This window comes from Dasypus novemcinctus, chromosome X (assembly GCF_030445035.2).
Source record: "Dasypus novemcinctus isolate mDasNov1 chromosome X, mDasNov1.1.hap2, whole genome shotgun sequence".
Taxonomy (NCBI): domain Eukaryota; kingdom Metazoa; phylum Chordata; class Mammalia; order Cingulata; family Dasypodidae; genus Dasypus; species Dasypus novemcinctus.
In genome coordinates, this window is record NC_080704.1 from 54,719,874 (window position 1) to 54,737,352 (window position 17,479).

Sequence of the window (17,479 nt, forward strand, 5' to 3'; positions counted from 1 at the left end):
TTTTTGTATGACCTATGAGCTAAGAATGGTTTTTTATATTTTTAAATGGTTGAAAAATAATCAGAGGAAGAATAATATTTCATGACATGTGAAAATTATATGAAATCCAAATTTCAATATAATAAGGTTTTTTGGAACACAGACATGCTCGTTCATTTATGTATTACCTATGAATGCTTTCATGCCATAATAGCAGAGTTGAATAGTTGCAACAGAGACTATATAGCCCTCAAAGCCAAAAATATTTGCTGTCTGATCCTTTACAGAAAATTTGCTGCTCTGGTTTAGACTAACTTCCCAACCTGACCTTCCCTTGCAAGATGATTTATATTCAGGGGGTTTGAAATGCCCAAATAAATCATTAACAAGCCTCTATTAAAGATGGTAGGCTTGCTTCCTAGTGACAGGGGTAACTGTGGCTAACAGAAATATTTGTCTCAGCAGCAGGAACTCACCTAGGTAAAATCATATTTTTTCTTTATTTTCTTTTTTCTTTAATGCTTTTTGAAAGATTTAGAAAAAGTCTCAAGGCAAGATGTAAACTGTCCCAGACTCCTCCTTCATGTGGTCATAGGGAACTCATGAGCCATATGTCTTAATTTTTAAAAACAAGTTTTAAAATGCTGAGATATCAAAGTGGTCTTCATTTAGAAAGTGCAGAAGAGTTCATCTACTCTTACTTCAGATATTGCTTCTTTTTTAAAAGAGCATCATTGGGAATGAGGAGAGGTAGTAAAATATATAGGATATGTTCTTTTTATTATTTTCTGTTGAATCAGTCTCTAGATAGATATGGCTTCAGTCACTGGACTACTGAAATGTGGTAGAGATGAAAGATGTGTGAGGTGAACAGACTTGAAGGGAAGAGTTTTGTTTCCACGACATTGAGGCAGTGATAGATGGAATCGTTTGTAGACAGGGAAGAATCTTGAATTAAAGCTTAGACAGTGGACTCAAATGGGTCTCAGTGTGGAGAAGGGTTAGTATTTACCCCAAATCAGAGGTCATCAGCTCAAGAAACATATTTATAGCATTCATGACTTCTGTTTAAGGAATAGTTTGTGAGGTTCTTTGCCCACATGGGTGAAAATTCACCTTTAAGGATATCAGAAATATGCTGCTCTAGTCTGATCGATGGTCTAGTCTATATAGCTCAAATGTCTGTCTTTGATAATAGCTCTGAAGGGTATTTTTCTGAGAGCCATACTTAAGCATTACTTATAGATACTATCATGGATTTATCCTCTTCGATTTTATCTTAGCCCTTCTTGAACCTGTTTATATTTTCATCCTGTTACACTTCTTGAGCTGATGAGTTCTCCAAGTTCCCAAACATTGCTAAGAATCCTATATTCCTTTTGATAAAATTGCTTTTAGGTTTCAGGGAGTGTACCTTTGTTACTGAATTCTGTGATTAGCTGACTAAACTCAAGTAGATTATTTCTATATTATTCCTGAGACCTATCAATTTCTGCTTCATCCTTTTAGAGCAGTGTTTTTCAACGTTTGCAGTGTTGACATTTTGGGCCAGATAATTCTGTGAGATGTAGACTATCCTGCACATTGTAGAATGTTTAGCAGCATACCTGGCCCCTACCCACTAGATGCCAGTAGCAGCCTTCCCGCCCTCCTTTCTCAAGTTGTGACAACCGAAACTTGTCTCCAAATATTGCCTAATGTTCCCAGTGCAGGTAGGCGGGTGCAGTGGGACAGATTACCCTTGGTTGAAAACCACTTCAGATCTTTGGCTTTTTCATACTGCAAAGTTTTTCGTTTGGGGGCTATCTTTATGATACGGCGACTTCACTATCCAATTGATTGTATTGTGCTTTTCTGGTTTTATTCTGGCTCTCATTAATGTCCATCTTGAATGACAGTGACAGCTATGTTCGTAGTTTCAGTGCTTCAAGTGCAGCTCTGCATCATTTAGGGATGGCGTAGGAGGTAGGTACTTTGAAATCTTTTTTTTTTAATATTAAAATGTAAGTTTTCTTTATTTCAAATAGAATATGTGTTTTTGTGTGATCTAGCTATCTTTTAAAAAGATAATAAAAAAGGATACTAAAAAAAAGAATATGTGTACAGTAAAAATGTAGAGATTTTAAATAATGGGAAAGAATGTTATCACCCAGAAATCCATCCCCTCAGTACCCTTCATCTATTTTCTCTATTTTATTTCATAGACATAATCTCACTATAAAACCAATTTTATACTGTTTTTTCCACTTACATTTTAACATTTTCTTAAATTATTAAGATCTCATATCATATTTAAATTACTGAAACCTATTCTATAATATTAATGTACTTTAATCATTCCCCTTTTGTCCAATAGCTAGATTTTATTTATTGTTTTTATTATGGCATTTCACTGGGTATTTATGTCTATAAATCATTTTCTATATTTTGGGTTCTTTCTTTTTTTTTTTAAACTAATTTTATTGATACATATTAATACATACAGTTCATCCAAAATAGATTTTTTCAGAGATGAATGTTTGAAGTAGACATTCTTGGGTCAAAGATGTATTTTAAAGTAGACCCTGGGAAGCGGACTTGACCCAATGGATAGGGCATCCGTCTACCACATGGGAGGTCTGCAGTTCAAACCCCGGGCCTCCTTGACCCGTGTGGAGCTGGCCCATGTGCAGTGCTGATGCATGGAAGGAGTGCCGTGCCACACAGGGGTGTCCCCGCATAGGGGAGCCCCATGCGCAAGGAGTGCGCCCCATAAGAAGAGCCACCCAGCGCGAAAGAAAGTACAGCCTGCCCAGGAATGGTGCCTCATACACACGGAGAGTTGATGCAGCAAGATGATGCAACAAAAAGAAACTCAGATTCCTGTGCCACTGACAACAACAGAAGCGGACAAAAAGAAGAACACGCAGCAAATGGACACAGAGAACCGACAGCTGGGGTGGGGCGGGGGGGAGTGGAAGGGGAGAGAAATTTTTTAAAAAAGGGATTTGAGACTGAGATAATGTTCAAAAAAAATAAAATAAAGTAGAACCTTAGATTATTTTTTAAGCTGCTATGTAGTCCTGTGGAGAGGGGAGTGGGGGCTCCTTGCACTGATCATGCATTGCAGAAGGATGTCTGTGGGCATAGAGGAAAGGAGGGGGGTATGTCTGGGTCTCTCATGTTTTCTTTCTATTGCCTGTCTGCTTATCTTTGGAAATATTAATGGGGAATCAAGTAACCACGAAACAGATTTAGGTTCCCCTCCCAAATAGTCACAGCTGGGTTGACTTCCAGACGGTGCTCCTTAAAGGGAGCACCCAAAGAAGGCATTTACTTCAGACATTTAGATTTTTCCTGTTCTACAGTCACTGATAAATCATCATGTTGTTGATCATTGTGATTGATATGTAGTAGGAATAAGATCTAAAAACTACCTTCAAATTACAGTTACTTCCCATATTTTTAATGTAACATTTTGTGTGATCTATGTATCTTTTAAAAATAAATAAAAATTTTTAAAATCTCATTTTCCTATTAATTGAATTTGGCAATATATTTGGCTCCATTTTTTGAAGAAATTTTGGATCACAGAGGGGCTCAACTATGGCAGGAAAGGAGCATTGGTGTGGGGTGTCATTGATGGGGGATGCATGGGAGGGAGTTCGGGCATGCATATAGGGTATATAGATATGTTTGGATGTTCATTGGGTATTGTCACAGTGGGTAGAGATTCATGCAGCAACTGAGGGAGTGCTGGGTCCCATCCTGGGGAGCTCTGCTGCATTCTCTAATGGAACACCAACAATCCTCAAAGTTCAGGGGCAATGACCAGTGACGAAGGATGATCCATTGATGGGCCCTTGATACCGATGACTAGGCTTATGAGCCTTTTGCACTTGAAATTTCAATTTGGCCTAGTGGTGCAGGGTGCCTGAGAGTTATCTCTTAAAAGCCTCCATGTTGCTCAAATGTGCCCACTCTCTAAACCAAACTCAGCATAAATGCATTACCTTCCCCCCAGCATGAGATATGACTCCTGGGGATGAGCCTCCTGGCACCGAGGGATTACTACAAGCACTTGCTGGTGATTCAACTGGAAAAAGACACTGAACAAAAGGGGGAAATGGTAAAGGCAAATGAATTTATATGGCTAAGAGACTTCAGAATGAGTTGGGAGGTCATCAGAGGGATGGCACTTTTACACATCTCAGCAGGATCTCATAGAAAAAGTAAATACTACCCCAAATAGTGGAGTTCCTGAGGGCTACAGAGACACTCAGGTCCTATGGTTATGGCAGATGGCTCAGGAGTTTGGTACCTTGCCAATGGACCCTACTTTGGAGTTTGTGCTCCCAAGTGTGACAGAGTTGAATTCAGATGTGACTTCTCTGTACATGCCTACTCTGTCCCTTTTATTGAACTTGTGGTTGGCGCTGGGGTTGATGGATGTATGTCCAGGAAATTTTAATCTCTGGGCTGTCCATTTGACAGCTGGGCCCTGAGCCTCAGCAGAATTGCAACACCTACTCTCCAGTTCATTGGACTCACCCAGGACCGCTAACAAGGAGGTGAGGATGGACAACCACCACACCAAGGAAACAAGAGAGTCTACAACTGCAAGTAGGAGAGTCCTGTCCGTCAGCCATGTGGAATAGAAGTCCCCTCTCAGTTGAGGTGGAGTGGGCATCACCATCCCAGAGTCCTCAGGACTGGGGAAGAAAATATGGACTAGAGTGGATTTACTGGTCTTCTGCTATAGAGTTTACTGTGATTCTAGCAATAGAAGAAATTGTATCATTGATGTGGAGACAGTGGCCACTGGAGTTGCTGAATGCAGGGAGAGGGAAAAAGTTATAATATAGAGGCATTATTGGAACTTGGAGTTGTACTGAATGCTATTGCAGGGACAGATGCAGGACATTGTATATCCTGCCATAACCTACCAAATGGACTAGGAGAGAGTGTAAACTACAGTGTAAACTATAATCCATGCTGTGTAGTAGTGCTTCAAAACATGTTCATCAATTGCACTGAATGTACCACACTAATGAAAGTTGTTGATGTGGGAAAAGTGGGAGAATGTGTGGAGTGGGGCATATGGCAATCCCCTATATGCTTTTTAATGTAGCATTTTCTGTGATCTGTGTATTTTTTAAAAATTACAGTTACCAAGGGTGCAAGGTGTGATATGGTGCACATTTCATTTCTGCCAGAAGAAAGGGATACTCACTGTGGGATGTAAGGAGGAAAAGAATGCCTTTATAAAATTGAGGACTAGAAAATAAACAGCTGATTAATAAACTCAAATGTACACCATTGAAGCACATCATGAAGTTACTCCAAGATTGCAATGTACTTATTGTTTTCCTTAAGAAAACATTTTATTTTAAGGTAACTTTTAAAACATATCATTTAAAAAATACACATGTTGTCTTAAGTAGGGATCCCTAGAAGCAGAACCTAAGGCAGACTTAAAATGTATATGATTTGAGGGTGTTCTGGAAAGAAAGCTAAAAGGGAGGGAAACAGGGTAGGGAAGGGGAAGGAGCTGAGTAAGGTTATAGTCTTAAGAAAGTCTAACCATAATCTGTTTTTGGGGGGTCGGGTGGCGGGTGGAGCAGTTATTGGCTATGGTCTGCCTCTAGGAGGAAGACAAGGGAGAGTGTAATCTCCCTGGCAAGGCTGAGATTCTTGGGAAGGGATCAACTGTAAGCTGGTAGCAGCCAATAAACAGTAGCTGGGAAATCAATACACTAGCTGGGTAAAGGGGATCTGGCTGGGGTACCACAGCGTCTACTACTCTTTTGCATATTTACTTTATGCAGGATACTGTGCCAAGAGCTGGGGTGAATGTGACATAATCTCTGCTTTCAAGATGTTTGTGGTCTAGTGGCAGGGCTGACCATGTAAAAAGAACAGTCAGTGCAAATGAAGTGCTTTTTACATGGATAGAAAGTAAAGGGGCGTAAATAATTGTTGGGGAGTGGTATCTAGGGAGCTTTATCTAGGAGATTCAATAAATGAGTAGGACTAGATTGGGGGGAAATGGGCCAGTAAGGGTAAACAGGGAGGAAATTAAAGGCAGAAGGAAGAGCCCTGTGCAAAGGCATGAAGTGTAAAACAAGATAATGTGTTCATGGAATCACGTTATGGAGCATAGCATATACAGGGGAATTGAGGGAGGCAGGAGAGCAGCAGTTGATGAGGCCTGGCAGACTATAGCCAGAATACTATGGGCCTCTCAGGCCAAACCGAGGAGGTTGGGCTTAGAAAGGCATAATTCCCACCATCATCCCTTCACTCTGCCTCCTGACCTTGACGTCAACTAGGAGTGCCCATTCCCAATGTATTTGCCAGCTCTGCCCTCTTAGGGCCATGTGTTTCTTAGCATGTCACTTTAAGGTTTCTGAGTCCCAGTTTTCTAATGTATGAAATGGCTTGTTTTGATGATATTTATAGGACTGTTTTGTGATTAAAAATAATAAAGACATCTAAAGATTTGCCATCATGAACTCATTCTGCTGATATTTCCTGTTCTTTGTTATTTTCTATAGTAAGTTGAACAGCAGTGCTCGCACAGAAATAGATCAGTGAACTTTAATAGACAGGCCCAGAAATTTCTAAAAATCAGTGGGGAGTCAGTGGGGAGTTCTTCTCTAGGACTGGTGTTACTGGTATTAGATAATCTGTTTGCTAGGCAATTTTACTGATGATATAAGATTTTTGTTTCCATCTGTAATTTTTAAATGGTTGTTTTGTAGTAAAGAACACAAAATTTTGCAGATTCCTAAAAATCTGTTTTTCCCCAAAGTCATGAAGAGTTTGGTAACTCTTTCACTAAAGAACAAAATATGGTAGAAAATGGAGAACTGTTTTATTTAAAGTTCATAATCCCAGAACTTCAGGTGAGAGGAGTATCTATCTTACAAGAAGTGTTAGGTCTCCTGAAACTCTCAAGGAGATGAGGAGAGAGGGTCCATGCTTAGTTGTCTTACTCCATTAGAATTTAGAGAATAAAAGCATTCTACGCTACCCATGGCTTTGATCCCATTATGAGTCATAAATATGTAGGTACATTCAGTAGAAACATAATTTTTCTATTGCTACTCTTGGCTCTCCCTAAAAATTTCTCATTGGTAAAATGTTAATAATTTAAGGTGTCTTTTTAAAGCTTTTTTGAGGTCTAATTTACATACCATAAAATTCACCCATTTTAAATATATAATTTAATGTTTTGTAGTATATTTACACACTTGTGCAACCATCACCACAATCCAATTCTAGAGCATTTCCATCACTCCAGAAAGAAGCCTTGTGCCCATTTGCATTCAATCCCTATTCCCACCTCTAACGCTAGGCAATAACTAATCTACTTTTTGTCTTTATAGATTTGCCTTTTTCTGGACATTTCATTAATATGGAATTAAACAGCAGCCAGTTATATGATGGCTTCTTTCACTGAGCATAATGTTTTGCTAAGCATTTTTAAAAACTTGTTTTACATTTGTTTCACATGCTGTGACATGTATCGACACCTTGTTCCTCTCTATTTCTACATAGTATTCCATAGTCTGGATGTACCACAGATTGTTTAACCATACACCTATTGAAGAACATCTAGGTTGTTTAGTTTGAAGCTATGATGAATAAAGTTGCAATAAACATTCATGTACACTCAGCTAAGATGGAGTTGAAGAAGGACAACCACCACACCATGGAGCCTAGAGTGATTACAACTGAAAATGGGAGGATTGCATCCAGCATCCATGTGGAATCTGAGCCTCCTCTTGACATAGAGGTGCAATGGACACAACCAATCCAATGTCCACATAGAAGAGGTGGCATTGGATTGGGAAAAGTGGACATAATGGACAAAGGGTATGGGGAAAGGCAGGAAGAGATGAGAGGTGGAGGCGTCTTCGGGACATGGAGCTGCCCTGGATGGTGCTTCAGAGGTAATCACCGGACATTGTAAATCCTCACAGGGCCCACTTGATGGAATAGAGGAGAGTATGGGCCATGATGTGAACCAATGTATATGAGGTGCAGAGGTGCCCAAAGATGTACTTACCAAATCCAATGGATGTGTCATGATGATGGGAACGAGTGTTGTTGGGGGGGGGGGAGAGGGGGGGTGGGGGGGTGGGGTTGAATGGGACCTCACATATATATTTTTAATGTAATATTATTACAAAGTCAATAAAAAATAAAAAAATTTAAAAAAAAAAACATTCATGTACAGCTTTTTGTGTGAGCATAAATTTTTATATCCCCGGGATATATTCCCAGGAATACAGTACAGTGACTGGATCGTATAGTAGTTGCATGTTTACTTGTTTGTTTTTTTATCCACGTCTCAGGTTTTAATTTTTTACTTTATAAATACTTCCAAACTTACAGGATAGTTAAAAAATGATACAAACCCCATACAGAAAACACCAACATACCCCTACCTTCCCCCAGATACTCAGATCCACCAATTTTAATATTTTGCTATATGATTCTACTTGTTAGAGATAGATGGATATCTATCTCTCTGTCCATTTTCTGAACATTTGAGTATAGCTTGTATGCATCATTGCTTCTTGAACACTTAATTCTACCATGTACATTTTGTAAAAACAAAGTCATTCACTTATATAACTATGCCTTCAAGAAATTTAACATTGATATCAGTCTTATAGTCTATATTCCAATTTTTCATATGTTGAATCACTCTTGCATACCTAGGATAAATCCCATTTCATTGTAGTGAGTAATTATTTTAATATGCTGTTGGATATGATTTGCTAGTGTTTTGCTTAGGATTTTTGCATCTATATTCATAAGGAGAAATTGGTCTCTAGTTTTCTTGCTTATCTTTATATGGCTTTGGTATTAGGGGGATGTGGCCTCATAGAATGAGTTAAGTAGTGTACCTCCTGTTCAGTTTTTGAACAGGATTGGTATTGTTCTTGGAAAACTTGATAAAATACACCTGTGAAACCATTTAGTCCTGGACTTTTCTTTATTGAGATGTTTTTGGTGACTGATTCAATCTCTTTATTTGTAATTGGTTTGTTGAGATCTTCTGTTTCTTCTGCAGTCAGTATAGGTTGTCTGTGTGTTTCTAGGAACTTGTCCATTTCATCTGGGTTGTCTAATTTGTTGATATATAATTGTTCATAGTATCTGTCTTTCTATGATCCTTTATATTTCTGTGGGGTTGGTTGTAATGTCCCCCTTTCATTTTTTTATTTTAATTATTTGCATCCTCTTTTTTTCTTTGTCAGTCTAGCTAAAGGTTTATCAATTTTATTGATCTTTTCAAAGAACCAACTTTTGGTTTTGCTAATTCTATTGTTTTATTTTTTCTCTATTTCTATTCTAATCTTTGCTCTTACTTTCTTTCTGCTTGCTTTGGATTTAATCTGTTGTTCTTTTTCTAGTTCTTCCAAGTGTGTGATTTTGTCTCTGGGCTCTTCTTTTTTAATGTGAGCTCATGTCTAGGCATCTAATTATGATGGTGAGTTAACTCTGTGCTCAGCTTCTCTTTTGTAGGGATTTAGTGGCAAGAGGCTATGTTACTGCCTTTCTTAGATTTTTTTTTTCATCCTTTGATTCTTGGTTCAACCTGTTCTAGGTCTTCAGGATTGTCCCTGTTAGTTGCTCAAATCTAGGCCCTGGACCCAGTAGTGGGTTGTAGACCTACTTCTAAGGGCTTGGGGAGGGAGGCTAGAAAGGCTAGGAAAGTCTCTCGTTTATTTACTTTTAATTTCCTAACATGTACTTCCTTTGTCGGCCAGCAGATGGTGCTCTTCAGCAACCCACTCAGTTCAAAGCCTGTTGAGAGGGTTTGGTGGCTTTATCGAATATTATATGACTATATAGATGAGGATCTATATCAAAGCCTGATTGACTGTGTTTGCTGCAACATGGACTGGATCAATGTGACAGGATACTGCCTGAAGGCTAAGAACCTGGCAGTTCAGACTTTCTCAGAGCAGTTCTCCAACCTTTGCTGGAAGCCGCTTCCCTTTTCCCCCTGGGTAGGAAATAATTTCACTCTCCTTTCTGTCCTCAACAACCATCCCAGTCAGTAGGAAGGATGATTGAGAGGGTCGGATTTCTTTAATCTGGTGTTGGCTCCCATGGTGGCTAACAATGGTATGGCCCTACCAGGCCTAGAAGTGCTCGTGGGACATGGCAGACCAAATTTGTGGGTCAAAAGCTGAATCAGCTGTAGGCTGCATCTCTCTCTCCCCCCTTTTCTGGGGAGGTGGATTCCTATGGCCCCCTTTGTCTGTAGCCACCTGCCTGAGGCCAGAGAATTCAAAATTTTCTGTTGTAGGGCAGAGTAAGGGCGCACCCCTGCAGCTTCCACTCACAGTCTTAACATTGAGATTTTTTTCCTTTGCCCCCTCTCTTCTGGGCAGTGTCCAGCCTTCCCCTGGTGTCTTAAACCTTAGAACATTTTTTCCAGGCTGTTTCTTCCTGACCTTTAGCTATTTTTCTGGGAGAGTAGAGTCCTTTTTATAAGTTTTAAGATTACGAAGTGTGAGTCCTCCAACTTCATTCTTTTTCAAGATGGTTTTTGCTATTCAAAGCCCTTACCCTTATATATAAACTTGATTATTGGCTTTTCCATTTCTGCAAAGAAGGTTGTTGGAATTTTGATTGGAATTACATTGAATCTATAAATTGCTTTTGGTTATATTGACATCTTAATGAGATTTAGTCCTCCAATCTATGAACAGGGAATATTCTTCTACTTATTTACGTCTTCTTTCATTTCTTTTGGCAGTGTTTCAAAGTTTTCTGTCTACAAGTCCTTTATATCCTTGGTTAGATTTATTCCTGAATATTTGACACTTTCACTTGCTACTATGCATGGAATTTTTTTCTTAATTTTTTCTTCCGATTGTTCATTGCTTATATATAAAAACCTTACTGATTTGGGGTTGTTGATCTTATACCCTGCCACTTTGCTGAATTCATTTATTAGCTCTAAGAGCTCTGTTGTGAATTTGTCAGCATTTTCTGTGTATAGAATCATGTCATCTACAAATAGGGAAAGATTTACTTCTTCCTTTTCAATTTGGATGCCGTTTACTTCTTTTTGTTTCCTATTGCTCTGGCAAGAACTTTGAGTAGAATGTTGAATAACAGTCGTGGCAGTGGCATCCTTGTCTTGTTCCTGATCTTATAGGAGGAACAATATAGTCTTTCACCATTAAGTAGGATGTTAGCTGTAGGTTTTTTATAAATGCCCTTTATCATCTTAAAATGTTTCATTCTATTCCTAGGGTTCTAAGTGTTTTTATCAAGAAAGGATGCTGTATTTTGCCAAATGCCTTTTCTGCATCGATTGAGATGATCATGTGGTTTTGTTTTTACTTCATTCTGTTAATGTGGCGTATTAATTGATTTTCTTATGTTGAATCAACCTTGCATATCAGAGATAAATCCCACTTGTTCATGGTATATAGTTCTTTTACTTTGCTGTTGAATTTCATTTGCTAGTATTTTGTTGCAGGTTTTTGCATCTATATTCATAATATATATTGGTCTGATGTTTTATTTTCATGTGGTATCTTTACCTGGCTTTGGTATGAGTGTGATGTTGGCCTTGTAGAATGAATTAGGGGGTGTTCACTACTCTTCAATTTTTTGGAAGAGTTTGTGCAGAATTAGAGTTAAGTCTTCTTGGAATCCTTGCTTGAATAATGGCTGCCCTCAGCCCTGGACCCCCAGCGATCTGATGAAAAGTCTCTAATAAAAACCTGTAATCAGTGATCGGCCATGCCAACCCCTGTTCCTAGGAAAGAGGATTTTTACACCCCATTTTGTCATCAGCACTTAGCCAGGGACTGGATCCTGAGGCAGCCTGCAGTGAGAGTGGGGCATGGGCACCAGTACTTGCTGTGCAGAGAGAACAATTTACACTACTCACCATAATTCATCAGCCTCTTCCCACTCTTCCATGGATGCTGTACAGTTCATCAGGCCTCTGGAGTTTCAAAATAGCTGTTTCAGATATTTCTTGCTCTTTCAATATTTGTTTTGATGGAAAGACTTATTCCTGGAGCTCCCTTCTCCACTGTCTTCCCCGAAATTTCTCCTTTATTACATTCCCCTTTAATGTACATTTTTATTGCTGTTACTTATATTTGCACAGAGGGACCTTGTACTTACTTGGATTTGTAGATTCTCAGTAGATTGTAGGTGTCTTGAAGGCAGTAGCCCTGACACTTAATTCCTCATGAAATCACAGCAGTATGCTGCAGCACATGAAAGAATATGAGATAAAATGTGGTTGTCTTTTCTAGTTTACATTTTCAGCACTTCCTTTGAAGTGTTTAACTTTGTCTTTCTTTTTTTCCTAAGCTCTAATGCTGATGTATTTCCATGAGGGTGGTGCCCCTTTTTGGCTCTCATTGGCCACAGTCGGAAGGGCACTTGTACCTTTAGAAGATTTAGTCGAAAACATTATTCACTCTTTGTAATTTAGGAGCTTTCTTTAATATTCCTTGCAGTAGTGTGTGTGTGTGTGTGTGTGTGTGTGTAGAGAGAGAGAGAGAGAATTACAATTTTAGATTCAGCTAGTTGGCTTGGGCAATGTGGACAGAGAGAGCAAGAGAGAAAGAGCAGGCAGAAAAGCAATGTGGTTGTGCTTTTAAAAGTAGGATGTGCCTCACTTGTTCTTCCTTTTGTCAACCATGTCTCATGCCTTTCAACCTTGCCCCTTGGTAGCTCTGCCTTCACAACTTTTTCCTTCCTTTTTTTTCTCCCTTATTGGGGAAGTTGGTGATGGCCACATGGCTGCTCTCTTTTGTTTAGGTGAACAGTAGCTGTGTGGCCACATCTGCGGCTCCAACCAATGCTGTACCATTCATCCTCTGAACCTTGGACCTGAGGCTAATGTGTGGTCATGCACAGTGTTGACACACTTTGTATTGGAGGATTTGGTAGTAGTTTTCTCCCATTACTCTAGGTCATTTGATTTGTGTTATTTGCCTGCTACTACTTCTTGGAATCTGCGGGACAGTGTTGACAGCACTTTGGAATGAGTGAATGTTAGCCATGTTTTATTCAGTGTTGTTCTCTTTTCCAGGATGCTCCAGGATGAAACGCCATAGGCCTCTCAGCAGCAGTGACAGTTCAGACGAAAGTAAGTAGACCCGGCCAGCAGCTGGGTAATTTCTGTATCTGTACCCCTTGTGGTTTCCTTCTTCGACTTGAGGACAACTGTTCCATGCTTTCTTCAGTGGTTAAAAAATGTTTCTGGGAAGGAAAGCTTGAGGTACCATTTCTCTTGCTCATTTTAATTTCACTAGAGTTAGAGAAATTAGGTGGAAGATTTGGTTTTTATGTGGCATATAACATTTTGTTTTTACTTTTCATTACCAAAGAGCAAAAGCCAAATCCAATAATGATTTAACAATGCTTTTCTAGGAAGGAAGTATGAAAATGTGAATTGTAGGCCGTGGTTCTAATTGTAGTTTAGGCACTAAATATTTGAGTGTGGATGAGTCATTTGTAACAGGCAACAACCTTATTAACATTGGCCTTTTGGAAATGCTGAATGCTGCACAGGTTACCTACACCACATTTTCAGTTTTTCTAGTTGTTTTTGCAGACACTTTTTCTCTAAGTGAAACATGAATTGTGTTACTCCAAAATGTTATGAAGTGTGGTTACACCAAGTTGGATTTCCTTAGCCTTAGCATTGTTGAAGTTTTTACACACTGAAAGGTCACCTATAAATGTCATTAAACTCCATTATAAGGCTCTAGGATGCAATTTTAACTTTTCTTCAGTAGTATAAGATCTCTGTGGTCTTCTCCGTCATATCTTCCATATTCTCTTGGGTGACATTTGGTTATATGACATTAGTGGGTAATAAGTCTCAGAATTTTCTAAATATCTTTTTCAGGTCCTTCTACTTCCTTTACTTCTGGCTCAATGTATAGGAGCAAGTCAAAAATTCCAAATGAACACAAGAAACCTGCTGAGGTGAGATCAGATATCCAATTTTTAGACTTAAAAAAATACAGCTACCTGCCTCCTACCTACATACCTATAATACCTAGTCCTGAAGATGTGAAGAGTAAAGTATGTACCAATAGATAAGCTAGTTTTCTGATAACTTGTTTGCTCTTTAAGAAAGATTACATTTTCTTTCCCCTTTAGGAGAACAGTAATCTTCACATTGTGATTTTATTTTGGTGATGACATGTAAGTGCCTGGCTTTAGAATATAAGGCCTTCCCTAGCCCAGAAGTCAAAGAGAGATACACTTGGATAATTGAGAAGGACCCAGAGATCTCCTGGCCTGTGATGGAAAGAGTTAAGTCAGCAGGTAGGAGGCAATGCAGGAAGGGATAGGTGAGAGGTTGTAGATGGAGAAAGGAAGAACTAGGTTGTAGATTTGGGCTGTGGGGCTGTAATGGGTCCTCACAGGCTTTGGAGCACTGTTGGCTCGAGAAGAATGGATCACTCCTTGTGAGGTCAGTCATCTTCTGCCCCAAGAGTAGTAAAATGCCAGGGTTTCACTTGGACTTGGCAATGGTTTAGTGGATCCTACGTATTTTCCTCTGTGATGATTAAACTATAAGGAACCTTTTGTATCTTCACTTCTACTGAGTCCTTGCTGTATAACAAATTATAAAATTAGCAACTTAAAATAGCATCTGTTTATTATCTTACTGTTTCTGTGGGTCAGGAATCTGGGCATGTGGCTGGGTCTTCTGTTCATGGTCTTACAAGACTACAATCAGGGTACTAGCTGGGCTAGTGTTCTTTTCTGGAGACTTGACTAGGGAATAATTTTTTTTTATTCATTTTTTAAAAAATATTACATTAAAAAATATGAAGTCCCATTCAACCCCACCGCCCCCACCCCCCACTCCCCCCACAGCAACACTCTCTCCCATCATCATGACACATCCATTGCATTTGGTAAGTACATCTCTGGGCATCGCTGCGCCTCATAGTTAATGGTCCACATCATAGCCCACATTCTTCCACGTTCCATCCAGTGGGCCCTGGGGGGATCTACAATGTCCCGTAATTGTCCATGAAGTACCACCCAGGACAACTCCAAGTCCCGAAAACGCCTCCCCATCTCATCTCTTCCTCCCATTTCCCGCACCTAGCAGCCACTATGGCCACCCTTCCCACAGCAATGCCACATTTTCTCTGTGGACATTGGATTGGTTGTGTTGACTAGGGAATAATTTGCTTCTAAGCTCTTTCAGGTTGTTGGCAGAATTCATCTCCTTGTGGCTATAGGACTGGGGTCCCTGTTTTCTTGTTGAATGTTGACTGGGAACCACTTTCAGTTACTAGAAGCCACTTGCAGTTCCTTGCCACATGGCCTTCTCCATAAGTCCTCTCACAACACGGCAGCTTACATTTTCAGAGCCAAGAAAGGGAGTCTTTTGTTCCAATATGCTAGGACAGTCTTACATAACATAACATAATCATGGGAGTGACATCCCATCATATTTGCCATATAACAAAACCTAGTGAAGAGAATGGTGTCCCATCATATTTGCTGTAGTCTACTGTTCAGAAGCAAGTCACAGGTTCCACCTGCCCTTAAGGGGAAGGGATTATGCAAGGGTACGACTCATTGGGGGGGTTAGAGTGTGTCCTCCAAAGAGCATTTCTCTTTCCCTTTCTCAAAAGTCACGTTTTTTAGTTTCCTTTTCTTTATTGATTTTTAATAAAATTTTATGGAAGTATATCATTCATACACAAACATATAAACAGTAAGTGTATAGTAAAAGTTGTGAACTTACAAAACAAACATGTATATCATCATACAGGGCTCCCATACATTACCCCACCACCACCATCTTGCATTTTTGTGAAACGTTTTTTATGAACTATGAGAAATCATTGTCAAAATATTACTACTAACTATAGCCCATATCTTACATTTGGTGTATTTTTCTTCCAATCCACCTGATTAACACCTTGAATTAGTATTATATATTTGTTACAGTTCATGAGGGAAAATGCTCTCATATTTGTTCTGTTAACTACAGTCCATCTTCCACCACAGGATTTCCTGTATTGTATAGTTCCATGCTTTGTACAATCTACTCAAAGTGTATACACTCAGCAGCTCTCATTTTCATCACAGTTGTGCTGTCATCACTTCAGCCAATTCAGAGTTCACTTTTCATTCCCATATTTTGCAAGGATCTTTCTGGGCACAGTAGAATATCAGAGTATATTTATATGTGCCTGTGTCATGCAGATTTTCAGGATTTGGAGTTGTCTTGGGTGGTGCTGTAGGGATGCATGCTGGATGTTGTGTGTCCTGTCGTGGCCCACTGGGTGGACTGAGGGAATGTGGACTACAATGTGGACCACTGTCCATGTGCTGCAGCAGTTCTCCAGAATGTATTCATCGGGTGCAGTGGATGTGCCACAATGATGGAAGAGGTTGTTGATGGGGGAGGAGGGGGGTGGGGGGGTGGGGGGTATATGGGGACCTCATTTTTTGAATGTAACATTTAAAAGAAGAAGAAGAAAAAAGAAATAAATAACGAGAAGCAAAAAAAAATGCACATAAACAGGAATGGAAGAAATTTCCTGTAAATCCAGAGGAGGTCTTGGTTACAGAACAATTAGAGGTCACTAGGAGTTTAGCTGGTCCTAGTACATAAACCAGCTTTGGGTGTTTAGGCCTGTTTCTTTCAAGTCATTGGGACAGTGGGAATAGTGGTCTTTTGTTGCAAGTGATAGAGTACGTGAGCTGCTTAGAAACAAATCTTTTCATTTATGTTTCACTTCCTATTATAAAAGGGAAAACCTGATGATAATATAGAACAAAACTAGCCTTAGCATTAGAAGAGCTTGAGTCTGTGTTCTGCTTTGCTGGCTTGTTTCATCTCTCTGAAATAATTGGATTGTCCTCATAAAATGAATATTATCACACCTACCTCTCATAGCTACCGCTTATTGAAATTTGATGTGCTAGCTTTATATTAATGTTATTGTTTCCCAAACTTAAGCAATTACGAGAATCTCCTTGGATGCTTGTTAAAAATACATATTGCAGGCCCACCCCATGCTTAATGAATTAGTGTTTCTAAGGAATGTGCCTGGGATCTTGTTCTTAAAAATTGACTCAGGTGATTTTTATGATCTAGCATATTGGGAAAATAATATGTTCTCATTTCATTCCCCCAATAGCACCATGAAGTAGGTACTGTTCTTTTTGTAGGTGATGATTCTGAGGCTCAGAGGAGTTGTTATTTTTTCAAAATCACACAAATAATAGCAGAGCTGAAGTTAAAATTTTGATTGGCCCCGAATCCCACGTTTTTAGGCAGTATGCTCTTGACATATTATGTTGGGTACGATAGTTGTTTGGTGAATATTTGTGGAAACTTTGGCAGTTAAGAAATATGAGACAGCACCAGTGTTTTCTCATGAGCAGTTATAATCAAGGTTTCCATAGTGGTTGGGAACAAAATTTGATAATAAAGCAAATGCCTGGAATTGAACAGGGGCTGGGAACC

At 39.3% G+C, this 17,479-nt stretch overlaps 1 protein-coding gene across 3 annotated transcripts in view; it reads left to right on the forward strand.

Moving 5' to 3' along the window:
- Window positions 1-17,479, forward strand: part of JADE3 (jade family PHD finger 3) — a 246,578-nt gene that overhangs the window by 108,785 nt on the left and 120,314 nt on the right. For all 3 annotated transcript variants that reach the window (XM_023582698.2, XM_004472118.3, XM_004472117.4), the window contains exons 2-3: window positions 13,055-13,111; window positions 13,877-13,956. In XM_023582698.2, the coding sequence (XP_023438466.2) occupies window positions 13,066-13,111; window positions 13,877-13,956 (126 nt within the window). In that variant the 5' untranslated portion in view covers window positions 13,055-13,065. The remainder of the gene's footprint in view (window positions 1-13,054; window positions 13,112-13,876; window positions 13,957-17,479) is intronic.